This window comes from Perognathus longimembris, chromosome 3 (genome assembly GCF_023159225.1).
Source record: "Perognathus longimembris pacificus isolate PPM17 chromosome 3, ASM2315922v1, whole genome shotgun sequence".
Lineage (NCBI taxonomy): Eukaryota > Metazoa > Chordata > Mammalia > Rodentia > Heteromyidae > Perognathus > Perognathus longimembris.
In genome coordinates this window covers 69,790,009-69,813,599 of record NC_063163.1, presented here as the reverse complement: position 1 = coordinate 69,813,599, position 23,591 = coordinate 69,790,009, and the positions used below count along the sequence as shown (strand labels likewise).

The 23,591-nt window shown below is 50.2% G+C and overlaps 1 protein-coding gene across 1 annotated transcript in view; it reads left to right on the top strand.

Moving 5' to 3' along the window:
* Positions 1-3,970: 3,970 nt before the first annotated feature.
* Evi5l (ecotropic viral integration site 5 like) overlaps positions 3,971-23,591 on the top strand; it is a 34,475-nt gene continuing 14,854 nt past the window's right edge. Inside the window, 6 exon segments of the mRNA XM_048342115.1 lie at positions 3,971-4,137; positions 18,326-18,529; positions 21,378-21,567; positions 21,787-22,011; positions 22,103-22,177; positions 23,309-23,434. Coding sequence (XP_048198072.1) covers positions 18,393-18,529; positions 21,378-21,567; positions 21,787-22,011; positions 22,103-22,177; positions 23,309-23,434 — 753 coding nt within the window. The 5' untranslated portion in view covers positions 3,971-4,137; positions 18,326-18,392.

The following is a 23,591-nucleotide window of genomic DNA, read 5'->3' as shown; positions in this document are numbered from 1 at the left end:
GGGTCTCTGTTCCCTATGTCTGCAGAGCTCATGGACTTAGGGTTCACGGCCTGCTCTTCTCCACCCCCATCTCAATCCCCATCTCTCCTGAACCAAGACCTTTGAGATCCCACAGGAGACCCCGATACCCCTTTTCCTGTGGCTGCCCTTCCCTGAGCCCCTGCTTCCCCTGCTCCCCTAGGAGGGGCCCAGCCCCACTCTCCAGCCCATGGCCTCCCCTCAATCATGTCACCCTGGGTACCCCAAGCTCAGTGGCATAGCACCTGCCTAGCACCAAAAAGAAATGTGCTTCATTCAATCTACTGTTGTTATTTCCTGGGTGCTGCTTTAAATAGTGTAACATTGGAATAGGTTTGATGGTTATAGAACATTGTCATCTTTCAATGTCTGTGGTCTACTAATGTGCATTTCATTTCCTAGATGTGTTTTTGAGTCAGGTTTTAGTTTGGAATGTATACACATCTCCCTCTTCATTATTCATTCACCAATTATTATTCAGTGCCCTTCATTAAAGTGTCAGAGTTTTCTTTCTGTATATGCTTTAGATTATGACACAAAGTTATATCAGTTCTCTATGATGCTGTGACAAAATTACAAACTCAGTGAATGAAAATGACAAAGAATAGCCAGCTGCTGGTTGCTCAGGCCTGTAACCCTATCTACTCAGGAGGCTGAGATCAGAGGATTGGGGTTCAAAACCAGTCAGGTCAGGAAAGTTCATAACACTCTGATTTCAATAAACTACTCAGAAAAAGGCAGAAGTAGAGCTGTGACTCAAGTGGTACAGCACTAGCCTTGAGCAAAAGATCAGGGACAGGTCCTGAGTTCAAGTCCCATGAGAACATACACACACACCAAAAACTTATTTACAGATCTGGAGTCTGTAGCTTGCTTTATTATTTCTCTTGCTTTTTCACTGGGCAGTGGGCAGGAGGCAGAACACACACAGCCATCTGCCCTCTGAGCTTGGGGCCCCCTGGGTTTCTCAGCCATTCCTTCAGCACCACCAGCCCCTCCAGGCCACCTCCACCACAGGCTGGCAGCACAGAGTCCACACTCCTGCCTCCTTCCCTCTGCCTAGGCTGGGCCTCCTCCTGCTCTGCCTTCCTTTCTCCATCTCCCTAGCAAGTTCCATGACTTGGTGTCACCAGATCTGCCCATTTCCCCACCCTGAGTGGTGGCCCTTCCTGGCACTGAAGCCTCTAGGAAGAAGGACCGGTTCTGCCTGGTATCTGCCCTGCAGTCAGCTATTCCCACAGCCTAGTGGGCTCCAATCACTTCCTGCTAATGAAGGGTGGCTGAGCCTCACCTCCTAGCCAGGGGCTGGGGAGGAGAGACTTCCCATTTCAGGCAACAGTCTCCCTCCTGCCTCTAGGGGTCACTGTGCCTCTTTGGAGATATAACTAACCTGGCCCTCACTCCTGCCTTCCTTCCCTGCTCCCTCTGACCTTCTCAGAGAGTAAATTTTGTTATTTTAACTCACTGTCCTGCCTCCCATCTCTCTCCTAAATGACCAGAAAGAGAGTCTACTGTCCCCCTCTGAAGGCCAACACAGCCTGCTTTCTGCTGCAAAAACTGTGGCAAAAACTGCTATACAATATTGCACTGTGAGTACTTAACTAGAGCAATTAGACCATTTTAAAAGGAGTAAATGTCACTCTGAAAGGAAAGGAAAATGACAAACTATCTCTGTTTGCAGATAAATGCTATTATCTTCCATATGGAAGTATCTATGACAAAGTTAACATAGCTATCAATAAAATTTGGCAGATTTGTCAGATACAAAACCAACACACAAAAATCAGGTACAGCTAGGTGCTGGTGGCTCACAGCTATAAACCCTGGTTATTCAGGAGGCTGAGATCTGAATGTTGAGGTTCAAAACCAACCCAGGAAGGAAAGTCCATGAGACTCTTATCTCCAGCTAACCACTGAAATGGTGGAAGTAGAACTGTGTCTCAAGTGGTAGAGTGTCAACCTTGAGCAAAAAAAAAAAAAAACACAAAAAAAAACTCAAGGAAGCTGGGTGCCACTGGCTCATGTCTGTAATCCTAGCTACTCAGGAGGCTTAGATCTGAGGATCGTGATTCAAAGCCAGCCCCAGCAGGAAAGCCTGTGAGACTCTAATCTCCAATAAACACTCAGAAAAGGCTGCAAGTGGTGCTGTGGCTCAAGTGGTAGAGAGCTAGCCTTGAGCACAAGCAGCTCAGGGTCAGCACCCAGGCTTTGAGCTCAAGCCCCATGACTGACAAAAGAAAAAAGAAAGAAACAAAACTAGGGTACAGCATCCAGACCTGACTTCAAGCCCCAGGAACAGCACAAAAAAGGAGAGAAAGAGAGGAAGGAATGAAGGAAAGAAGGGAGGGAAGGGAAAGGAAAGGAAGGGGAAATTAAGAAGTTGAGCCTTGTGGAAGGTAATTAGATCAGAAAGATGACCCTGTATCAATGGGTTAGTGCCTTTCATTTATTTTATCTTGTTTTAAATTTTTTGCTGGTCATAGGGCTTGAACTCTGAGCTTGGGCACTGTCATCTCTCAGCTTTTGTGCTCAATGCTAGTGCTCTACCAGTTGAGGCACGGCTCCACTTCTGTCTTTTTTTGTAGTTAAGTGGTGGAGACAAGAGTCTCATAGACATTCCTGCCCAGGCTGGCTTCGAACCATGATCCCCAGATCTTAGCCTCCTGAGTCGCTGATTACAAGCCTGAGCCAGCAGGGCCGGGCTTTGTTCCCTCACTTTTATATCCCCACTTCCAACTCCCATACTCAAGTTATGATGTCATCTTTTCTTCTATGACACAGCCTTTCCCTGCTCCACTCGCTTCTGCGGGGGTGGGGGTGGGGGCGTCTCTGCATCAAAGAGGAAATGTGTCCATTTTGCTAAGTCTTGCCGGCTCTCCTTCACTGTTCCTACACGATTCCTCCCTTTCCTTGTTAAAAAGAACAGTTTATCCATTCATTCATCCAGGTTTTTTAAGCTGTCCACAGATGCATGGTCCCTCCGGGGCAATGCTGGGGGCCGGGAGGAGACGGAAGAGCTAAATCTTGGCGGGTGGGGTTTGAGGGTGGTTGGAAGGCAAAGATCACAGAACGATCAGAGGCTGAAGGAAGGAATTTGCTGCAGAGTAAACTGGGGGGGGGGGGGGAATTTTTTTTTTTAAGATACTTAACTGGGTCTGGATTAGGCTAGGCAAGCGACCTGCCACTCTGAGGCTCATCCCCTACCCAATCCCCGCCCAGAGCACCGCACCCAGCCTGGCTCAGAGGATGCGCTTTCTGGTAAGGCCCCTTTCTGAGCCAACCCGAGAACCTGTCCCTTATCTGATCCCGCCTTCTCGTGGATCTAGCCATGCCCTTCTATTGGCCACGCCCCTACTTCATTCAACCCAGGCTTCACGCTTCACCGCCCAGGATGTGAACCTCACACCAATCTCATGACCCTATTGGTCAGGAAATATTCGTTTACCCACCCTCCTTCAGTATCATTGGATTCCTAGGTGTCAATCTTCCTCATAACACCCGCTCCCCACTCCACCCCCGCCCCAACAGTTGCCAGAGCCCCGGTGTGAGAGACAGATAATAATGGACATCTTCGGATACCTCGTTATTGGCCAGAGAGCCCGACTCTGGGCGGGGCTTAGTACCCAATGCTTGGCGGCCTCTGCCTAGGGTTCCTCAGGGCCGCAGCCTTCCTTCAGAGACACACCCCCTTCTACATAGCTATTGGCCATTCCAGGTGTTAATCAACAAGATTTCTCATTTCAATACGCAAAAGCAGCCATCTATCATCGCTTCCTCCATTTCAATTCGCTTCTCTCCTTAGAGGCAGCAACCTTCTGACCGTAGCCAGGGCCCTCCTCACGGAATGACCCCAGATTGGTCATCTACTCCATCACTCTTGGCTAGTGGGCGGAGCCATAGTGTCTGGGGGCGGCGAATTGGTTGACTGGGCTTCGGGGGCGGGGCAGCGGCTCCTGTCAGCGGATGAAATGGCAGCGGCGGAGCCGGCGGCGGCTGCGGTCCCTGGGGGCGGCTGAGGGGGCCGGGCCGGGGCAGCGGGGCGAGCAGCGCGGTGGGGATCCAGCGGCGCAGTCCGGGACAGCGAGGCTCGGAACGGCTATGGCGACACGCTCAGTGAAGGTAGGGAGGCGCGGGCCGGGCCTCCCGGGCGCCTGCTCAGACAGGCGGCTCCGCTCTGCGGCCCGCGGGGGGCCCCGGACAGGACTGCGACTCGTGTGGACTCGCCCCGGGACCCGCGCTGGGAGCCCGAGCACTCGCAGCCCTGGATCCTCGGGGCGCGGCCCCCGCCCTCATCCCCGATCCCTCAGAAACCCTCCCCGGGAGCCGCTGCAGAGCTCCCTGTTACCACTCCGTGTCCCCTCGTGTCCCTTCCTCGAGAGGCTCCAGCAGGCCCAGGACCTCTGACCCTTAGGACTCCTCCCGCCCCACCCCCGACAGAAGCCTCTGGGGCATCCCCACCCCCCACTCTGCAGACCCGCCCCCTGCGAATGCCCCCCCTCCAGGCCCAGGACCCCTCCCCTCTGCACAATCCTTGCCACCACGACCCCCACCTCTCCACCTGGCACCCTGTCTTCTGCTCCCCTCACCTCACCCCAAGGAAACCTAGCCTCAGGACCCTACCCTTTGCCTCTTAAATTGTGGTTCACACCTCCCCCCACAAGCTGTTCAGCCTGCTCTCCCATCTCCCACCCTAGCCCCCCCATACCCAAGGGCACCCCTAAATATTTACTCCTCTGGGCCTTCCAAAGGGATTGGCACACCCGGTAACTCTACACATTGCTAACAATCTTATCCATCTGGATCCCCACTTTTTGAAAAATCTACCCTCATCTCCTACACAGGACTTCCCAGTATATATCCTGAATCACCCTCACAACACACACACCCATAGACACACCTTTCCCACCCATCCTTCTGAGAGCACCAAACACACACACAGTGGGGTCACTTTTAACATAGCCCACGGTGCACATAGAGAAACCTAGGGACTCGAACATAGAACCAACATTTGGATCACACACATATACATACAAGTCCAGGCCTCATGGAATCCCTAAAAGTTTCTCCCAGCTCAGACAGACTATGAGGTGACTTCCCTGCCCCGGACAGCTATCTTGTCCCCCCACCCCCTCCAGCTCCTCTGAGCCAGCATTCATACCAGGGCACCAGAGATGTCAAGACTTGAGAATCTTCCAGAGCTCCTATGCGTATCTGTCCTAGGCCTCTTCCTCTTAGCCATCTTCCTCTGTGTTGCCCTTTGCAAAAGAAGGATGCCCTCTTTCGCCTATACCAAAGTGTCTCCAAAAGAAACTGCTCTCTCTGATCTATGCTGTCCCCAACTCCCTGGGAGAGGGAGAGGTTCCAGCTGCTCCTGGCCCAAATCCTGAAGTCTGACCAGACTGGTAGGAACAGCATCCTGACCCCACAGAGTCTGCTGGCTTCAGGTGGCTAAGCCAGCACTGGCTATCCAGGCTGCTCACCAGGGACTGGCCTCTAACAAGCCCTCCTAAGTTCCTTCACCCACTAAAAGGAACAAAACAAAAGGGCATCTTCTGGGGCTGAATTGGGATAAGGAATAGTGTCAGGAAGGAAAAATGTACTGAAGAGGCCGGAGTGAAACTTGAAGTTCTCTCAGCTTGGTTTTCTCCACCCCCCACTCCCACCCCCATCCCTTAGCCAGGGCTGTGATTGAACCAGAGTTCTCTATGCCCTTGCCTCTTTCAGGGTGGTATTGGTTCTTGCCATCCATACTGCCACCCCACAGGCGCTCTAGGGCTGGGAGCCCACCTGTGGGTTCCCCCAGAGCTTCTGCGGTCGCGGGTGGTTTGGAATGACTCACAGGTGGCTTGGCCCTGGCACAAGGAATGAGGCAAGAGAAGAGATCACAGCACAGGCACGTAGGACTGCAGGGTACAAAAAGGAATCAAGATCCAGACAACCCTGGCACAGCCTGCTTAGCTAGCACTGGGGATCCTTCTAGCAACATAAACACATCCAGAAAGACCCAGATAATTTTATCTGCCCAGGCTTCCTTGTGGATATTTGCAAGCAGATTCTGCACAGCCTGGAAGGGGGAGATTATTTTGATTCAGAGCCCTAATCTGGAAAAATGGGGGGGGTTGTAAGCCTTTAGAATAGCACTGTGTGCTGCAAAGGAGTTTGGGTGTGGTCCTGAATGTTTCCTGGGCACTTTGTAAAAAGGGGACAAGGGGGACAGTCACCCACTTATGGGTACTAGCAGAATCCCTGGCCTGGCTGGATCATGGCCAAACTGATACTGGCTTGAATCGGTGCTGGAAGGATGAGCAGGAGAGATGATGTGCTGTGGGATTTGGGGCTGGATAAGGACCTGGGAAGACGTGGGGGAGTAGAGGGGAGTGGAAAGGGTTACTCAGACTGGCCACCCTTGTGCCCCACCTAGGCCCCTGACAAGGAGTAGGAAGAGATTTGTCACTTGCTAAAGGCAAGAGTAGATGAAAAGACTCTTGAAGGTCACATGGCACATAAACTCCAGAGCCTTCCTTGGGGGATTTAGTGCTGACACTTGAGGTGGAAACACTCCTTGCACAGATTGTCAATTCTGTTGTATGCTCTGGCAGGTCCAGGAGATGGCTGTGAGTGGTGTGGACAGTTTTACCCTAGCCTGGGGTTATAAATCCTTATGTTTGTATCTTTGCTTTGATAGATGGGAAGGTTGAGGAAAAAAAGGGGATCGTGTTTCTGGCTCTTCTTATTAGAAAATAGACACCACTTGGTAAGGGTGATGACCCATCTGGTTTAGGGAACTGAGTCAGGTGCTGGGGTAGTATTGAAGCCAATCCAGCCACTGGCAAGAGGAGAGAGGTGGGACCAGGAGTGCACACTGATCAAGCCCACGCCATATGCTCAGCCCTGAGCCAAGTGTCATTTGCATATTATCCCATTTAATCCTACCAACCACCCAAAGGAGGCAGGATTCCAGCATGGGTCCTTGCCATCTCGTACCACTGCTGCAGTGAGGAAGCATGAGATGGAATTATGCACAGCATGCTGCTGCAAGAACCCAGAAAAAGGGCCAGGCACATCCCCAAGGTGTTGGGGTGACGTATGGACTCAGTCACCAGGCAGGCGGGTGGAGCAGGGTGTTCCAGGCAGCCGGAGGGCTTGGATAGAGGCCCAGGAGGCTGGAACCAGCATGGTCCCCAGGGTGCCAGCTGTGTGGCTTCCTTCCAGGCCTCATTGGATGGACCACGTGCTGCAGGCCTGGGTGCCCATACAGTGGAGCATAAAATTTACCTGCAATTTACCTGTGTGCCCCACACCAGCCTGTGCGGGAGACCCATGAGATCAGGGCTCCTGTCTTGTCTTTTCATGGTTGAGCCCCAGGAAAACAAAGTCTTAGCAAAATTATGTGTGGTTTTCATTTGGAGAATGGATCTACCTAATTTGGAAGGTGCCTAAAGATACAAGATTGGTCCACTTCATCTTTCCTTCCCCACTGTCCAGCCCAGAGAGTATCCCCAGCTGGCAAGGACAACAGAAAAGATACCATCTTGGCTTCAGGAAGTAGAAAATTTCCTGGCACCAGTGGCTCACACCTGTAATCCTAGCTACTCAAGAGGCTAAGATATGAAGAAGCAGAGGTTCAAAGCCAGCCTGAGCCAGAAATTCTGTGAGACTCATCTCCAGTTGACTACCAAAAACCCAGAAGTGGAGCTGTGGCTCAAGTGGTAGAGTGCCAGTCTTGAGTGAGTAAGCTAAGGGACAGCACCCAGGCTCTGAATTCAAATCTCAGTACTGGTGCAAAAAAAAAAAAAAGGAAGGAAGGAAGAAGAAAGAAAGAAAGAAAGAAAGAAAGAAAGAAAGAAAGAAAGAAAGAAAGAAAGAAAGAAAGAAAGAAAGAAAGAAAGAAAGAAAGAAAGGAAAGCTGACACCAGTGGCTCACACCTGTCATCCTAGCTATTCAGGAAGCTGAGATCTGATGATCAAGGTTCAAAGCCAGCCCAGGCAAAAAAGTCCTTGAGACTCTTAGCTCCAATGAACCACCAGAAAACTAGAAGTGGTGCTGTGGCTCAAGGTGGTAGGGTGATAGCCTTGAGCGTAAAAGCTCAGGGACAGTTCCCAGGCCCTGAGTTCAAGCCCCACAACTGACAAAAAGAACATAAAATGAAGAATCTTTGCAAGATGATGCTTCTCTAATTCATCTGCTCCTGAAGGCCTTAAGAGGGCTTTGATTTTCTTCCTTTATCATTCTCAGTGACAAATGAAAGGTTTGCCTCCAATGAGCCTGGTTCCATGGCAAGAAGTAAGCTAAGGATTCAAGATGGTAAACTTTGTTTTTAGGTCAGCTGGGGATCTACAGGTCAAAGTTTTAGCCTGAAGGGGTGCTGGCACTGCTATTATTACTAATAATAATGATTCTCGTTTTATTATGCTTAATCTGCAAACAGGATCAGCACACAAAGGCAGCCTCCTGAGCAAGGGAAACTCACTTATTCATTCTTCAAACACTGGGCTCTGAGACCTATCCCTCTTCTCCCAGTGGGCTTATACAACCCTTACCCACTTGGAAATTACCATTGATCAAGGAATAAGTATGGGCCAATTCTCATCCTTAGCACAAGATAGATTTACATTCATGTATTCTAGCCACAAAACCTGAGTCTAGTACTGTCATTAGCCCTGTTTGCAGATTTGCACATGGAGGCAAAAGGCTTAGACCAGAGATCACAAAGGGAGTAGAGGGGAAGATTTGAACCCAGGCTGAGGGCTTTTAGGTCTCACCTGCAATCAAATGATCTGGGGTGAATGGAGTTATCTCTGGCCAAGGAGTTAACTCCAAGGCCAAGGATGTAAAAACTTTCAGAACAGCAAAGGATTAAATGATAATATGCACCTAGAACTGGGATGAGATGCCAGGCATGACAGGGCATGCCTGGAATCCCAACAATTGGGATAGGTAGAAGGATCTCAAGTTCAAGACCAATCTGGATTACATATCAACACCCTATCTCAGCCAGGCATTGGTGGCTCACACCTGTAATCCTAGCTACTACCCAGGAGGCAGAAATCTGAGGATCATGATTCTAAGCCAGCCCAGGCAGGAAAGTCTGGTGAGACTCCAATTAACTGCCAGAAAGCCGGAAGTGGAGCTGTAACTCAAAGTGGTAGAGCATTGGCCTTGAGCAAAAGAGATCACAGTGCCCAGGTCCTGAGTTCAAGCCCCAGGAATGACAAAAAAATAAAAAGCTAAGGGACAGTATTCAGGCCCTGAGTTCAAATACTAGTACCTGCGTGCGCACGCGCACACGCACACACACACACCCACACACACACACGCAGAGCTGGGAAGAATGATTGGAGGACACCCTGTGGAGGACTCCCTGTGAAATCCAGCTGCTGTCTGTTTCCCCAGAGGCTGCTTATCTGTTTCCTACCCCTTGCCAAGGAGTCTCAGACCTGGCACAGTAGGCAGGGCCGTTGCCCCCCAGGAGTTGAGGGCAGCCAGCACCATGGTGGTCTGCTGACCAAGCTGAGAAAATTGGGGTCACTAGGCTTCAGATCCAGAATGGAGTCTGTATTCCCAGTAATCATCAAAAAAGGAGGCCCAGGAAGTAGAGGGAGAGAAGGGAGGGAGCCAGGACTGAAAGGGAATTTGAGGTCTAGATTCCTGTTGCTGAAAAAGCCACTTGCTTCCTGAAAGATGGTTCACATGCACTGGCTCACAGGCCCCATTGCAAAATAATGGCCATGATTTATGAAACGCCCCACCTACTCTTGTTCATACTTTAGTTATTTAAATATATTTATACATTCATATATATAAATATATTGTATAAACACAATATACATAAACTTATATGTATACACATACAAATATATGTTACATATACTTATATATTTTACATGTTATATCTATGTGGTTATATATTTAATATATTACATATTATAAATACATATTATATATTTATATAAAAACATATTTATATATACTTGCTATGTTTTTTTTTTTTTTTTGGCCAGTCCTGGGCCTTTGGACTCAGGGCCTGAGCACTGTCCCTGGCTTCTTCCCGCTCAAGGCTAGCACTCTGCCACTTGAGCCACAGCGCCGCTTCTGGCCGTTTTCTGTATATGTGGTGCTGGGGAATCGAACCTAGGGCCTCGTGTATCCGAGGCAGGCACTCTTGCCACTAGGCTATATCCCCAGCCCTATACTTGCTATGTTTAATAACATGTTTTGGGGCTGGGAATATGGCCTAGTGGCAAGAGTGCTCGCCTCGTATACATGAAGCCCTAGGTTCGATTCCTCAGCACCACATATATAGAAAAGACCAGAAGTGGCGCTGTGGCTCAAGTGGTAGAGTGCTAGCCTTTGAGCAAAAAGAAGCCAGGGACAGTGCTCAGGCCCTGAGTTCAAGCCCCAGGACTAGCAAAAAAAAAAATAATAATAGCATGTATTTATATATTTATATGATACATATTATGTTTTATATAAATATATTCTATAATACATTCATGCTTATATAACACATTTGTATTTAATATTTATATATTATATTTTGTGTATTTATATTATATATATAATTTATAAACTAGAAGAACACTGAGAGAGTAGCAGCATGGTGGCAGGCTGAGGGCCGAGGGTCTGGAGTAGCAATGCCATATCCACGTTGTTCCTCTGTGGCCTGCCTGTGCATCAGGAAGCCATCCTCTGCTCACTATGGGACCTCTCATGTGTTTTAGCTACTGTTTTCTTGTCCCTCTAATGCAGAACCTTTAGTTGTTTCTTTTGTGGTACTAAGATTGAGTCTTGCACATGCTAGGTGGGTACTGTACTACTGAGCTACATACTGCTCAGCCTCTAAAAATGATGAGGATTAAACTGAGCCTGGTGGTGCACACCTGTAATCCAGCATTTGGATTCCTTAGGAGGCAAAAAAGAATCGAAAGTTCAAGCTCAGCCAGGACTACATAGCAATTCCAGGTCAGTCTGAATTACATACTGAGACATTTTTAAGGAAAAACAAAATGTTTTCACAAAATAAAGCAAGACAGGTGCCAATGACTCATACGTATAATTTTAGTTACTCAGAAGGCAGAAGCCTAGAGGATCACAGTTCAATACCAACCTGGGTAGAAAAGTCCCTGAAACTCCATCTCCAAAGTAACCAGCAAAAAGCTAGACTGGAGGTGTGGCTCAAGTGGTAGAACATCAGGTGAGAACAAGGAAGCTGAACAAGCATTAGGCCCTGAGTTCCAGCCCCAGTACCAGCACAAAAAATGAAAATAAAGATTAAAAATATAGTAGAATTTTCATGTATCCTGTACTGCGTTTCCCCTATTAGCCAATGTCCTATAACTAATGTAACATTAATATGATACATTTGTTGTAACTAGTGGACCAAGGTTGATTCATTATTATTCATCAATGGTTTCCTCAATTTTCCCCATATGTCCCCCTGGGGGCTCCCCCTGGCTCTGACAGGGCATGTCTTGGACTGTCCTTGACTTTGATGTCCTTGACAGATTGCAGGACTGGCCAGTGCTCTGTACCATCCCCTGATCTGGATCTTTCTGGTGTTTTCATGGTTACAGCAGGCAGAGTGGCAGTTTTAAAGGAGAAAGACCACAGAAGTGAGACCTGGGGCACATGACATCCCCATGACTGACCTTGACCACCTAGCCAAAGGGCATGGAAAATTTATGTCTTCTTTCACTCAGCAGATGTTTATTGAGCACCTATTGAATGCTAAGTAGTGTATCAGAAGCTGGGGCAGAAAATTAGGACGGGCCTTTCCTTCAAAATAGGCATGATGCTGGGTATGTTAGTGCACAATTGTGTTCCGGCGCTCAGGAGGCTGAGGCAGGAGGATGTGGAGCTGGAGGCCAGCCTGGGCTATCTAGCAAGATTCTATATAACAAATTGTGACCCTACAAGGTTGACAGGCAGGTACAGAAGTCATTGCCATAGAACAGGTGTTGGGCTGGGGTGGAGGGAATGTTTTCAAGGAAAAGAGACAAGAAAATGAGCACGGATTTTGGAGAGAGCAGGGTTGACCGAATGATTTCAGAGTAAGAATGTTTTAGGAAGGTCCTGGGGTTTCCCTTTCTGTCTGAGGGAACAGAGGGGAAGCAGAGCATGACTGGGTGGGGGAAGGGGCTGGGGTGCATAAGGACTAGGGTGCAGGAGGAGGTGAAGCTACAAGGCCCCATGGGGCATGGAAGATGCCTGAGGAGAAAGAGCTAGGGTGTAGGAGGGGGCAGAGCTGGAATGCAGGTGGAGATGGGACTGGGATGCCTAAGGGGGCCTGTCTGGGATGCCGAATGAGCGTGGCTAATATGCCGGAGGAGGCTGAACTAGGATGCTGGAGGAGAGGAGCTAGGATCCCCGGATGCGGATTCGGGGCTTGGATGCAGGTGGGGCGGGGCTAAGATGCCTGGATTTCACTTTGCCATCAAGAGCCACCAAGGAGTTTGGGGGCAAGTGAGTGAGTGGCAGGACCAAGCTGCTTTCCCTCCCCTCCACCCCCCCCCACCCAGTTTCGGAGGCCTTGTGGACAGAGCAAGGGGGATAGAGGTCCCAAGATGGAGAGCATTTTCAGGGTTCCCCCCAGGGCAGCCTCAGGACTGGAGAGGAGAGGTCCGCAGAGAGTGACAGGCTTGAGTTCTGAAGGGACCACCGGTCCTGCCATGATGGTTGGGCTGCAGGTGGTGGCACGGCCCAGGTAGACACTGCTGCTATAGAAGGAAGGGTGGATTTTCCCTCTTCAGGAGCGTTGAGTTTAGCCCTATGTTGGGGATGAGGCAAGATCTTTCTAAAATCCTGTCCCAGCCCACAGGGGAGGATCTGGGACACTGAATTTTTTTCCTGCTTCTTCTAGAGTGTCATCTCTCCCTGCCTTGAGATTGTTCTGCAACCCACCTCATCTGTCAACTTCTTAATTGAGGTACAGTCCATATGCCATGAAATGTAACCACCCTAGCGTGTGCAGTTTAATGATTTTTAGTACAAGCACAGAGTTGTGTAACTCTCACCTATTTCTAGAATTTTCCCATCAGCCCAAAGGGAACCCCTGTGCCCATCAAGCAGTCATTGTCTAGTCTCTTCTCTTCCATTCCTTAGAAAACACTAATCAATGTTCTATCTCTACAGACTTACCTATTCTGGGCATTTCATATAAATGGAAACATTGTGACATTTATGTCTGGCTTCTCTCACCAAGCACCTGTCCATCCATGTTGCAGTGTATGTCCACCGGTGCTTTGTTCCTTTTCATGGCTGAGTAATATTCCACCCTATAACTAAAGCACGTTTTGTTGATGTGTTCAATCCCCTGATCAATGTGTTTCCACATTAGGCTCTTGTAAATGTGCTGTTGTGAGCATCACATACAGATCTGTCTGGTTGGGTTTTTGTTTTTTTTGTTTTTTGCTCGTTTACAGTGTTTCTGTTTTGTTTTGTTTTGGTGCCCTTCCTGGGATTTGAACTCAGGGCCTGAGCACTGTCCCTGAGCTTCTTTGGCTCAAGACTAGTGCTCCACCACTTGAACCAAAGTGCTACTTGCTGCCTTTTCTGAATAGTTTATTGGAATAAGAGTCTCATGGACTTTTGTACCTGAGCTGGCTTCAAACTTCAATCCCCATATCTCAGCTTCCTGACTAGCTAGGGTTCCAGGCATGAGCCACCAGTGCCCGGCTTATCTGGTTGTTTTTTTATTCCATTCCTAGATAGATTTCCAGGAAAAAACTTGCCGCTACTGGATCACCAGGTTTACGTTAGTGAGGGATTATCTGCCCTCTTCTGTCTTGCCATGGTTTTTCGTCCAAATATTTACCTCAGTCTGTGATAGAAAGTTTGGGTGTTGTTTCTTGGTCTTTCCCCAGATCCTTCAGAAGGGTGGGCTGCCCTGGTTGGGGGAACACAGAGTGAGGAGGACACAAGGACTGATGGAACCATTAGGGATAGTTAGCAATCTCGGCCACCACTTGGTAGGAAGGAAAAGCTAGAAGTAAAGGTTTTGTAATCACCCGAAAATATTTGCTCAGTTAAGCTCTGAGATAGCCCCAGAGGCTAAATGGCAAGTATAGGGGACTTGAAGAAGGAGGAGGGAGAGGGAAAGGAAGTGGAAGGACCCACCAATTGGATTTTTCTGTCCCCATGTGACCCGCAGCGCACCCACACCATCTCATCCCACCCTGCTAGCCTGGCTCAGCTTCTGGAGACATGGCCACCCTGTGGAGGTATGGGAGGGTCAGGGTAGGAACCCACCAACTGTTCTGCAGTTGGAACCCCTTTGGGGGCAGCTGAAGTGGAGCAGAAGTAAAGCGTTGGAATTGAGGGTGTCGAGGGGCTGGGTATGTCCCCATCCTCAGAGGCCAGAGCCTTGTCTGTGCATTTCAGTGCCCATCCAGCAAGGAAGGGTGGCAGCATGGCCCAGGCATTGGCCCTGCCCACCTTCTGCACTCCAAGCCCCTGCCTAAAGCCACACCCCGCCATCAGGCCGCCCCAGCAAGTGCTGGGGACAAGTAGTTAAGTCCATGAAAAACATGGCATTGTGGAGAGAGCCAGGACAGTAGCAGGCCACGCCTGAACCCCAGACCTAGCCAAGGTGACAAGATCTGGACAATGCAGGAAGTGTGTATGTGCACGCACACAGGCATATGCATGCATGCCCAGTCCTCTAAGTAGAATGATGTACCAAAGTGCTGTGTATGCATGTATAAGAAAGTAGTGTGAGGGCTGGGAATATGGCTTAGTGGTAGAGTCCTTGCCTTGCACACATGAAGCCCTGGGTTCAATTCCTCAGCACCACATATATAGAAAAAGCTAGAAGTGCTGTGGCTCAATGGTAGAGTATTAGCTTCGAGCTAAAGAAGCCAGGACAGTGCCCAGGCCCTGAGTCCAAGCTCCAGGACTGGCAAAAAAAAAAGAAAGAAAGAAAGTAGTGTGATTCGCAAGTGTGGTTTACATACCTGTAATCCTAGCATTCTAGAAGCTGAGGTAGCCCAATGCCAGTGGCTCATGCCTGTAATCCTAGCCATTCAGGAGGCTAAGATCTGTGGATCACTGTTCGAAGCCAGCCTGGGCTGGAAAGTCTGTGAGACTCTTATCTCTAATTAAGCACCAAAAGAGCCACAAGTGGAGCTGTGGCTCAAGTGATAGAGCAGTAGCCTTAAGCAAAAAAAAGGTCAGAGACAGTGGTTAGGTCCTGAGTTGGAGACCCAGGGCTGCCCCCTCCCAAAAGAGGCAGGGAGGGAGAGAAGAAGCTGAGGCAGTGTGAGTCCAGTCTGAACTACATAGTGAGTTCAAGGCTGAGCTACATAATGACTCTGGAAGGAAGGAGAGGAGAGAAAGGACAAAAGGAAGGGAGGGAAGGAGGAAGGGAGGGAGATGTGAATGAATAAGTGCGCTCACACATGTGCAGAGGTGAATGTGTATGTTAATGTAAGAGTATGTATGACACGCATGAGCCACCAACCTCTGGCCAAACCAAGATGTCACAACACATTGGGCAAGGGCTCCGCCAGTCCCCTTGCCAGTCCCCAAGGGGCTTGAAGGACATGAATACCTTGACAATGTACATCAAGGCTAAGGGTTTTTTGTGGGTTTTTTTCGAAAAAAAAAAAATGAAGAAAGCAAAGAGTGGGGTGAGGGGCTGGGGGGAGGGAAGGAGGGAGAACAATGAGGGAGGGAATAACAAGTATGACAAGAAATGTGTGTGTATTCACTACCTTAAGTATGTAACTGTAACCCTTCTTGCATCATCTTGACAACAAAAATGTAAAAAAGAACAGTAAAAAAAAGAGTATGTATGAGTAAAAATGAATATGTATGTTTGCTCTGTGTGTGTGTGTGTGTGTGTGTGTGTGTGTGTGTGTGCATGTGTGCAGCCTTCAGAAGATAGTTACTGATACTGGGCTCTGTTGAGAGTCTTGGGATGTGTAAGAGAAAGTTCTAGAGGGTTCAGAAGGTTCCTGCCACTCAAACTATAAATATTAGCTCCATGTACTGACCACATTTTGTTTTGCATAAAATACACATTAGTGTATGATCAATGGCTGCATAAACTCTACGAGGGGGTCGCCTCTCAGCTTTGGATTGTTTTGGTTTTTTTGAAGGAAGTGGGGGGATTCCCACACCCTCTGCTCATGAGGGACATAGGGGGCCCAGGCCACCACCTCTGCTACTCATGCTCTTTCTCTGAGCTCTCACCAAGCTCCCCCTGCTCCTCCAATCCAGTGGAGGTTCTGAGGCCTTGATCCTTACCTTTTCCCCATCCCCCCAGCTCTGAAGCCATCTTCCCAGTCTCTGCCTGCTTAGAAAGCACCTTGTGGTCAGCCTTTCTTTACTGAATCCTGTCCATCTGGGCCTAGCAGGCTGCAGACTTTGACTCTGCCAGGCCCTGGAGCTGGCCCCCACTGGGTCTCTCTTGCGAATAATTAACTCCTGGTTAGGCCTGTTGCATAGGTGTTTCCCCATTTAGCCAGGTATCAAGTGCTCACCAAAAAAAATAAAAAACAAAAACCCAGAGCCCTCCACACCCACAGATTGGGGAGCCTTGGGGTGGGGGGTGGGGGCAGAGATAGAACCATTGGCCCTGGGGAAGCGAGGTCCTAGGAAAGGCAGCTTAGCATGCCCTACATACTTGATGAGCAAGACAGGAAGGAGGATGGGAATTGAGGGCATGGCTGGCCAGGGTGAAGTCCAGCCCCATCCATGGGCCCTCCAGTGCTGCTTGGGGGCTGGGTGGGAGCTGTGGGAAGGCAGGCGCTCAGTGACTTGAGGCTGGCCAGACAGAGGTAAAGCTGTCTGTTCTCATCTTGTCACTGCTGTCTAGGGAATCTGATGTCCCCTGTCCTGGTGTCCAGCAAGGCCAGGTCAGGTTGGGTTCAGGGCACACAGGGGTGGGGGTGGCATGAAGGTGCCCTGTGATGTAAAAGATTTCTCCCTGCCTCCATGACCCCAGGTTCCCCCATCTTCTCAGATCCTGGGTGCTGGCTGGGTTCAGCAAGACCACTCGTAGCTGGGAAAAAGGAACAAACCATCCCTTAGCCTCTACCCCACCCCTATCTTAGAGCCGTTTGTGACCCCAGGAAGCCTCTTCTAGGCAGTTGTCAGTGTCCCTACTTCCCACCCAGGCTCTGGAAAATCACAGGAGCCTAAGAAGTTCCTGACTAAGTAGCCATGGTCAGCACTGATGGCTGAACACTGTCGGGCCCTCTTCTAACATTATACACTGAGGCATGCTCCATTTTTCCCAGCCACCCTCTAAGGTAGAGCTTGTAAGATTTTAGTCTCTGGAGACCAGAGAAACCAAGTGACTGGCCCAGGGTCACACAGCCTGTCCATGAGGACCCAGAGTTCAGACACAGATTCATTTGGATTTTGGGGGTCTGGGGGGCGGGGTTTTTTTGGCATGGTGCTAATCTGCCTCCCACTAGACTGGCAGAAAGTAAGAAGCCTATATCTTAAAGCCCCTTGAAGGGTCCAGCAGACCACCTCAAGAATAAGAGGAGAGATGGGGGCTGGGGATATGGCCTAGTGGCAAGAGTGCCTGCCTCATATACATGAGGTCCTGGTTCAATTCCCCAGCACCACATATACAGAAAATGGCCAGAAGTGGCGCTGTGGCTCAAGTGGCAGAGTGCTAGCCTTGAGCAAAAAGAAGCCAGGGACAGTGCTCAGGCCCAGAGTCCAAGCCTCAGGACTGGCCAAAAAAAAAAAAAAAGAGGAGAGATGCACCTGGCACATGGCAGGCTGAGATCAGGACAGGTTCCCGGAACTGTGACAAGTCCAACCTTGGCTTCTGAGCCCAAGGGGCATCGACAATTCCAGCCCTCACCAGTGTCAGACAATTAACAGTAAAGAGTAATTGCCTTGCTGGTGCCAGCAACTCACTCTGCTAGATGAGATGGGAAAGGTCAGATGCCCACACCAACCTCCCAGGCCAGCCCACAACAAGGGGAAAGGGACTGTGCTGGCAGTTAAGACTGTCCACGCAGGAAGCTTCTGTACCTCTGAGGTCCCTAGAGTGTCCTGGGGACCCTGGGTGACAGGATGCCTCTGCCCCAGACCCTGTGTTATAGACTTGGTATGGAGTGGAGCCTTAACCCTGACATCTGGGGACAGCCAAATCTTTCTGTCCCCTTCCGACATGTGGCAAAGATCCTCATAGGCAGAGTCTGAGCAAGGAGAATCCTGATTGGCTGTCAGCTGGCCTGGATTATGTGGGGAACTGGAAGTCGGGTTTAGGATTGAGGAGTGTCCCAAGAGTGGACAACAGGACTGGCTGGCCTGATGTTGACCATATGTATCTCTCATCTCCAGACAGACTTGTGATTCACCTCCCCCTCCCCCACCTCCCACCGCTTCGTGGCTGAGGAGACTACACACCATGGCGAGCCCCACTCTGAGCCCTGACTCCTCATCTCAGGAGGCCCTGTCAGCCCCCACCTGCTCCCCCACCTCTGATTCCGAGAACCTCAGCCCCGATGAACTGGAGCTTCTGGCCAAGCTTGAAGAGCAGAACCGGTGAGTGTGGGGAAATGGAGGGACTAGGGTAGGACCTTGGGGTACAGCCTGGGCTCCTGGCAGAAATTTGCAGGGCCCAGTCACCCTTAGAGCTAAGCCTGAGCTACCACCAACACTTCATGAAAGGTATGATCTTTTATCTACCCAACTCCAGGGCTGAAATGGGGGCCCTGAGGCGACCCAGGATGGTAGCAGTCAAATCTGTCTGTTACTCACCGAAGCCACTGTGGAAAGAAGAGGTTAATGCTGGCTTGCTTTCATGGTAGAATTTAAGTTTGGGGGTGGGGGGGAGGGTGAGATTGTTTTGTGTGTGATCCTGGGGATGGAAACCAGGAACTTGCACATGCTACGCAAGCCCTCTACCACTGAGCCACACCCCTATCCCAGAACTTGAACTCAGGGCCTCAGGCTCAAATTGTTTGCTTGCTTCTATGGCACTCGATCACCTGAGCTACACCTCTAGTCCAGCTTTTTGCTGCTTAATTAGTGATCATCTCTTAGATTTGTGCATGCTGGCACTAGTGCTTGAACTCAGGGACTGGGTGGTTTTTTCCCTCAAGTCTGGCATTCTTTTTGTTTGTTTGTTTTGTTTTGGCAGTGGTGGGGCTTAAACTTAGGACTTGGGCACTGTCCCTGAGCTATTTTGCTCAAGGCTAGTGGTCTACCACTCTGAGCCATAGTGCCACTTCCAGTTTTCTGGTGGTTAATTGGAGATAAGAATTTCACAGACTTTCCTGCTCTGGCTAGCATTGAGCTGCAATCCTCAAATCTCAGTGTCCTGAGTAGCTAGGATTATAGGTGTGAGTCACCAGCACTCAGCCAAGGCTGGCATGCTTGATTACTACTAATGAGCCACAACTCTACGTACAGCTTTTTCATGGCTAGGTAGAGAACAGAGTCTTATGGACTTTCCTGCCCAGGCTGGCTTTGAACCATAATCCTCCGATTTCAGGATTGCAAATGTGAGCCATTGGCACTCAGCTTCTCAGATTTTTTTTTTTGCCCAGGAGGACTTCAAACCTCATTTCTCCAGATCTCAGCCTCCTGAGTAGCTATGATTACAGGCATGTCAGGCTTGCAGATTAGGAAATTCACAGTTCCCAAAGGGAGGAGACATATGTCACCACCCAGGGCCACTCCAGGAAGCTCCTGGGCTGGTCAGGAGGCAGAGGGAACCAGGGAAAATGTGGGCCATTTTTACGTTGGTTTCCATGGGAAGGAATGGGCAAGGCAGGGTAAGCCAGCTCATGATTCACTAGTTTGAGTCATTCCTGCCAACTCTAGGTTTAGGAACTGTCCCTTGTCTGGTACCTGGCCCTGGGGTGGGGAGAACAGGTATGGGCAGGTGGACAGTGAACCAAGTGTGAAAGTTTGAAGCCAGAAGTGGTTAAGATGTGGGCTTTGAATTGACTTGGGTATGAAAAGTATACTCCTGGCCTGATACTGGTGGCTCATACTTGTGATCCTAGCTACTTAAGAGGCTGAGAACTGAAGATCAGGGTTCGAAACCAGCCTGGGCAGGAAGGTCCATGAGACTCTTATTTCCAATGAACCACCAGAAAACCAGAAGTAGAGTTGTGGCTCAAAGTGGTAGAGTATTATACTTGAGGAAAAAACTCAGGTACAGCACCGGGCCCTGAGTTCAAGCCCCATGACTGACAAAAGAAAAAAAAAAAGTAGAGGCTAGGAATGTGGCTTAGTGGTAGAGTGCTTGCCTAGCATACATGAAGCCATGGGTTCAATTCCTCAGAACCACATAGACAGAAAAAGCCTGAAGTGGCACTGTGGCTCAAGTGGTAGAGTGCTGGCCTTGAGCAAAAAAAAAAAAAGCTCAGAGACAGTGCTCAGGCCCTGAGTTCAAGCCCCAAAAGTACATTCCTGGGTAGACAAGTCCTTTACTAGCTCTAGGAACTGGCTAGCTCTTAGAGGGACTCTATCCTTCCCTACAGGATCCACAGAGCCCACCTAGCAAACCATCACAACCGGGCAGTTAGCCAGGCCTGGTGATTCATGCCTGTAATCCCAGAACTCAGGAGACTATGATGATCATCAGTGTGAGGCCAAATGGTAGAGCACTTGTCCTATAAGCATGAAGTCCTGAATGCAAGCACCTGAGAATGAGAGCAATGGGGAGATGGAGGGAGAGAAGGAAGGAAAGGAGGGCAGGAGGGAGGGAGAGAAGGAAAGGGGAGGGAGAGAGGAAAAGAAGGAAAGGGGGGCTGGGGATATGGCCTAGTGGCAAGAGTGCCTGCCTCATATACATGAGACCCTGGGTTCAATTCCCCAGCACCACATATACAGAAAATGGCCAGAAGTGGCACTGTGGCTCAAGTGGCAGAGTGCTGGCCTTGAGCAAAAAGAAGCCAAGGACAGTGCTCAGGCCCTGAGTCCAAGCCCAGGACTGGCCAAAAAAAAAGAAAAGAAAAAAGAAAAGAAGGAAAGGGAGGGGGAGGGAAGTTAGTACAAGTTAATAGAGCCCCTTTCTAGCTGGGTGTCCTTAGCCAGGGCTGGCTGTCTGAGACCTCTACCCACATCCCATCCTTGCTCCCCCCAAAGTCTAAATCATCCCCAAAGATGTCTTTGGAGTTGAGAATGAAAGGATTCAGCTACTCAAGTGCTTAGCACTGACAAGGACCCACGAGGGCCTGTGGAGGGAGACCACACTCAGAGAGGTTGAGCCACTGGCCAAGGTTGCTCAGCCACAAGAACAAGGACCCAGTCCTCAGCCCTGTGATACCCCTTCTCTACAGGGGAACAGGCTGGGCTCCCCCAAAGAGCCCTTGTCCCCAGGGAGTCCTCCATAGTCCCCTTTCTACCTCTCCCCTCCACCCCTGCCCTTCCTGCCCAGGCTCCTGGAGGCTGACTCGAAGTCCATGCGCTCCATGAATGGCTCTCGGAGGAACAGTGGCTCCTCGCTGGTGTCCAGCTCCTCGGCCTCTTCCAACCTGAGCCACCTGGAGGAGGACACGTGGATCCTCTGGGGGCGCATTGCCAATGAGTGGGAGGAATGGCACCGCCGGAAGGAGAAGCTGCTCAAGGTGGCAGGGGAGTAGCCAGCAAGCCGGGCATGTGAGGCAGGGAGGGCAGCGGCACAGGGACCAGGGTGGTCACCTGGGGCCACTGAGCAGTCCCAGGGGGGTGGCTCCTGATGACCTCTGTGCACATCTGAGGGTCCAGACTGGGAATCATGGGTAGGTTGCCATCCTTGGGTCACAGTCCAACCCCTGCCTCCTGTGCCTACCCCCTCCTGACAACAGGAGCTCATCCGCAAGGGCATACCGCACCACTTCCGGGCCATTGTGTGGCAGCTTCTATGTAGTGCCACAGACATGCCAGTCAAGAACCAGTACTCGGAGCTGCTCAAGATGTCCTCGCCATGCGAGAAGCTCATACGCAGGGACATCGCCCGCACCTACCCAGAGCATGAGTTCTTCAAGGGCCAGGACAGCCTGGGTCAGGAAGTGCTTTTTAATGTCATGAAGGTAAGGCCCACCCACCAGAACCACCACCACGCCTACCACATGGGCTGGTGGGAATCTGCGCTCATGCCCCATGCCCATGGTTTCCTTGCAGGCGTATTCCCTGGTAGACCGCGAAGTAGGCTATTGCCAGGGTAGTGCCTTCATCGTGGGCCTGCTCCTCATGCAGGTAAGTGGCCCGTGCTCAGCCCCCCAGGAAGTGGACACAAGGAGAGTATCCCTCCCACTCCATCCAGTATCCTCCAAAGCCACCTGGCTGTGACCTCTGACAGTACCCAGGCCACACACACACCCATGAGAGGACACAGAGGGACTGGCACTTGTACTAGCTCTTTCCACCATGCCATCCAAAACAGAGACAGGAGAGGGGAAGATGCCAGGGTTTGGACATTGCAGGGACTTCAGTGTTTGGGGGGCCTGGAAGTTTTTCCAGAGAAACCAGAAGGCTTAGAACAGACTCCTCACATGCACACCTTTGGGTTTTTTTGTTTTGTTTTGTTTTGTTTTTGGTCAGTCATAGGGCCTAAACTCAGGGCCTGGGCACTGCCCCTGAGCTCAAGGCTGTTTTACCCCTTTGAGCTATAGCTCCACTTCATGTTTTCTGGTGGGGTGGTTATTTGTAGATAAGTGTCTCATGGGGACTTTTCTGCCCAGGTTGGCTTTGAACTATCCTCAGATCTCAGCCTCCTGAGTAGCTAGGATTACAGGCATGAGCCGCCAGTGACCAACTTGTTTGGTTTTTGAGTGTTTTGTTGTTATTGATTTGGTTTGGTTTGTTGTTGTTTGGGCTGATCCCAGAGTTTGAAGTCAAGGCCCCATACTTTCTTGGCTTGCTTGCTCAGCTGGCACACTACCACTTGAGCCATGTCTTCAGCCCAGCTTTTTGCTACTTATTTGGGAGATAACGTCTCACAGATTTTTTTCTGTCCAGGATGGCTTCAAACCATGATCCTGCAGACCTCAGCCTCCTGAGTAGCTAGGATTACAGGCTTGAGCTACAGATGTCCTATTAGAATGGGGAGAAAGAAAAACAGTAGGAGCTGTGGTGGCAGCCAGACCTAGATTCAGGCCCCAGCTCCATTGTTTCCTTCCCATGACCCTCAGCAGGTGACTTCACTTCAGGTGAAATTCCATCAATGTGACTGGTGGTTTGTCCAGGTAGTCAACTACAGTCTGTGTCCAATATGTAAGCAGAACAGAAATGGGACATGTGCAGTGAGACCCTTCCAAAAGCGATAAACACAGCCGTCGCCTCCATCCCCCTCGCACACTCAGAGCTTCTGCCCACCTGTCCCCCCAGATGCCTGAGGAGGAGGCCTTCTGCGTGTTCGTACGGCTGATGCAGGAGTACCGGCTTCGGGAGCTCTTTAAGCCCAGCATGGCTGAGCTGGGGCTCTGCATCTACCAGTTTGAATACATGCTGCAGGTGAGGGGATGGGATCACCCTAGTGTCCCCAGGAATCTCTTGGAATGAAAATTCCAAGCCTGAGGAATCATACCTAGAAGTCACTACCCAGAAAGAGGACTCCTGTCCCCACTCCCACGGTGGGTGGGCCTCCTAGGTCGCCAAGATGGGGGGGGAG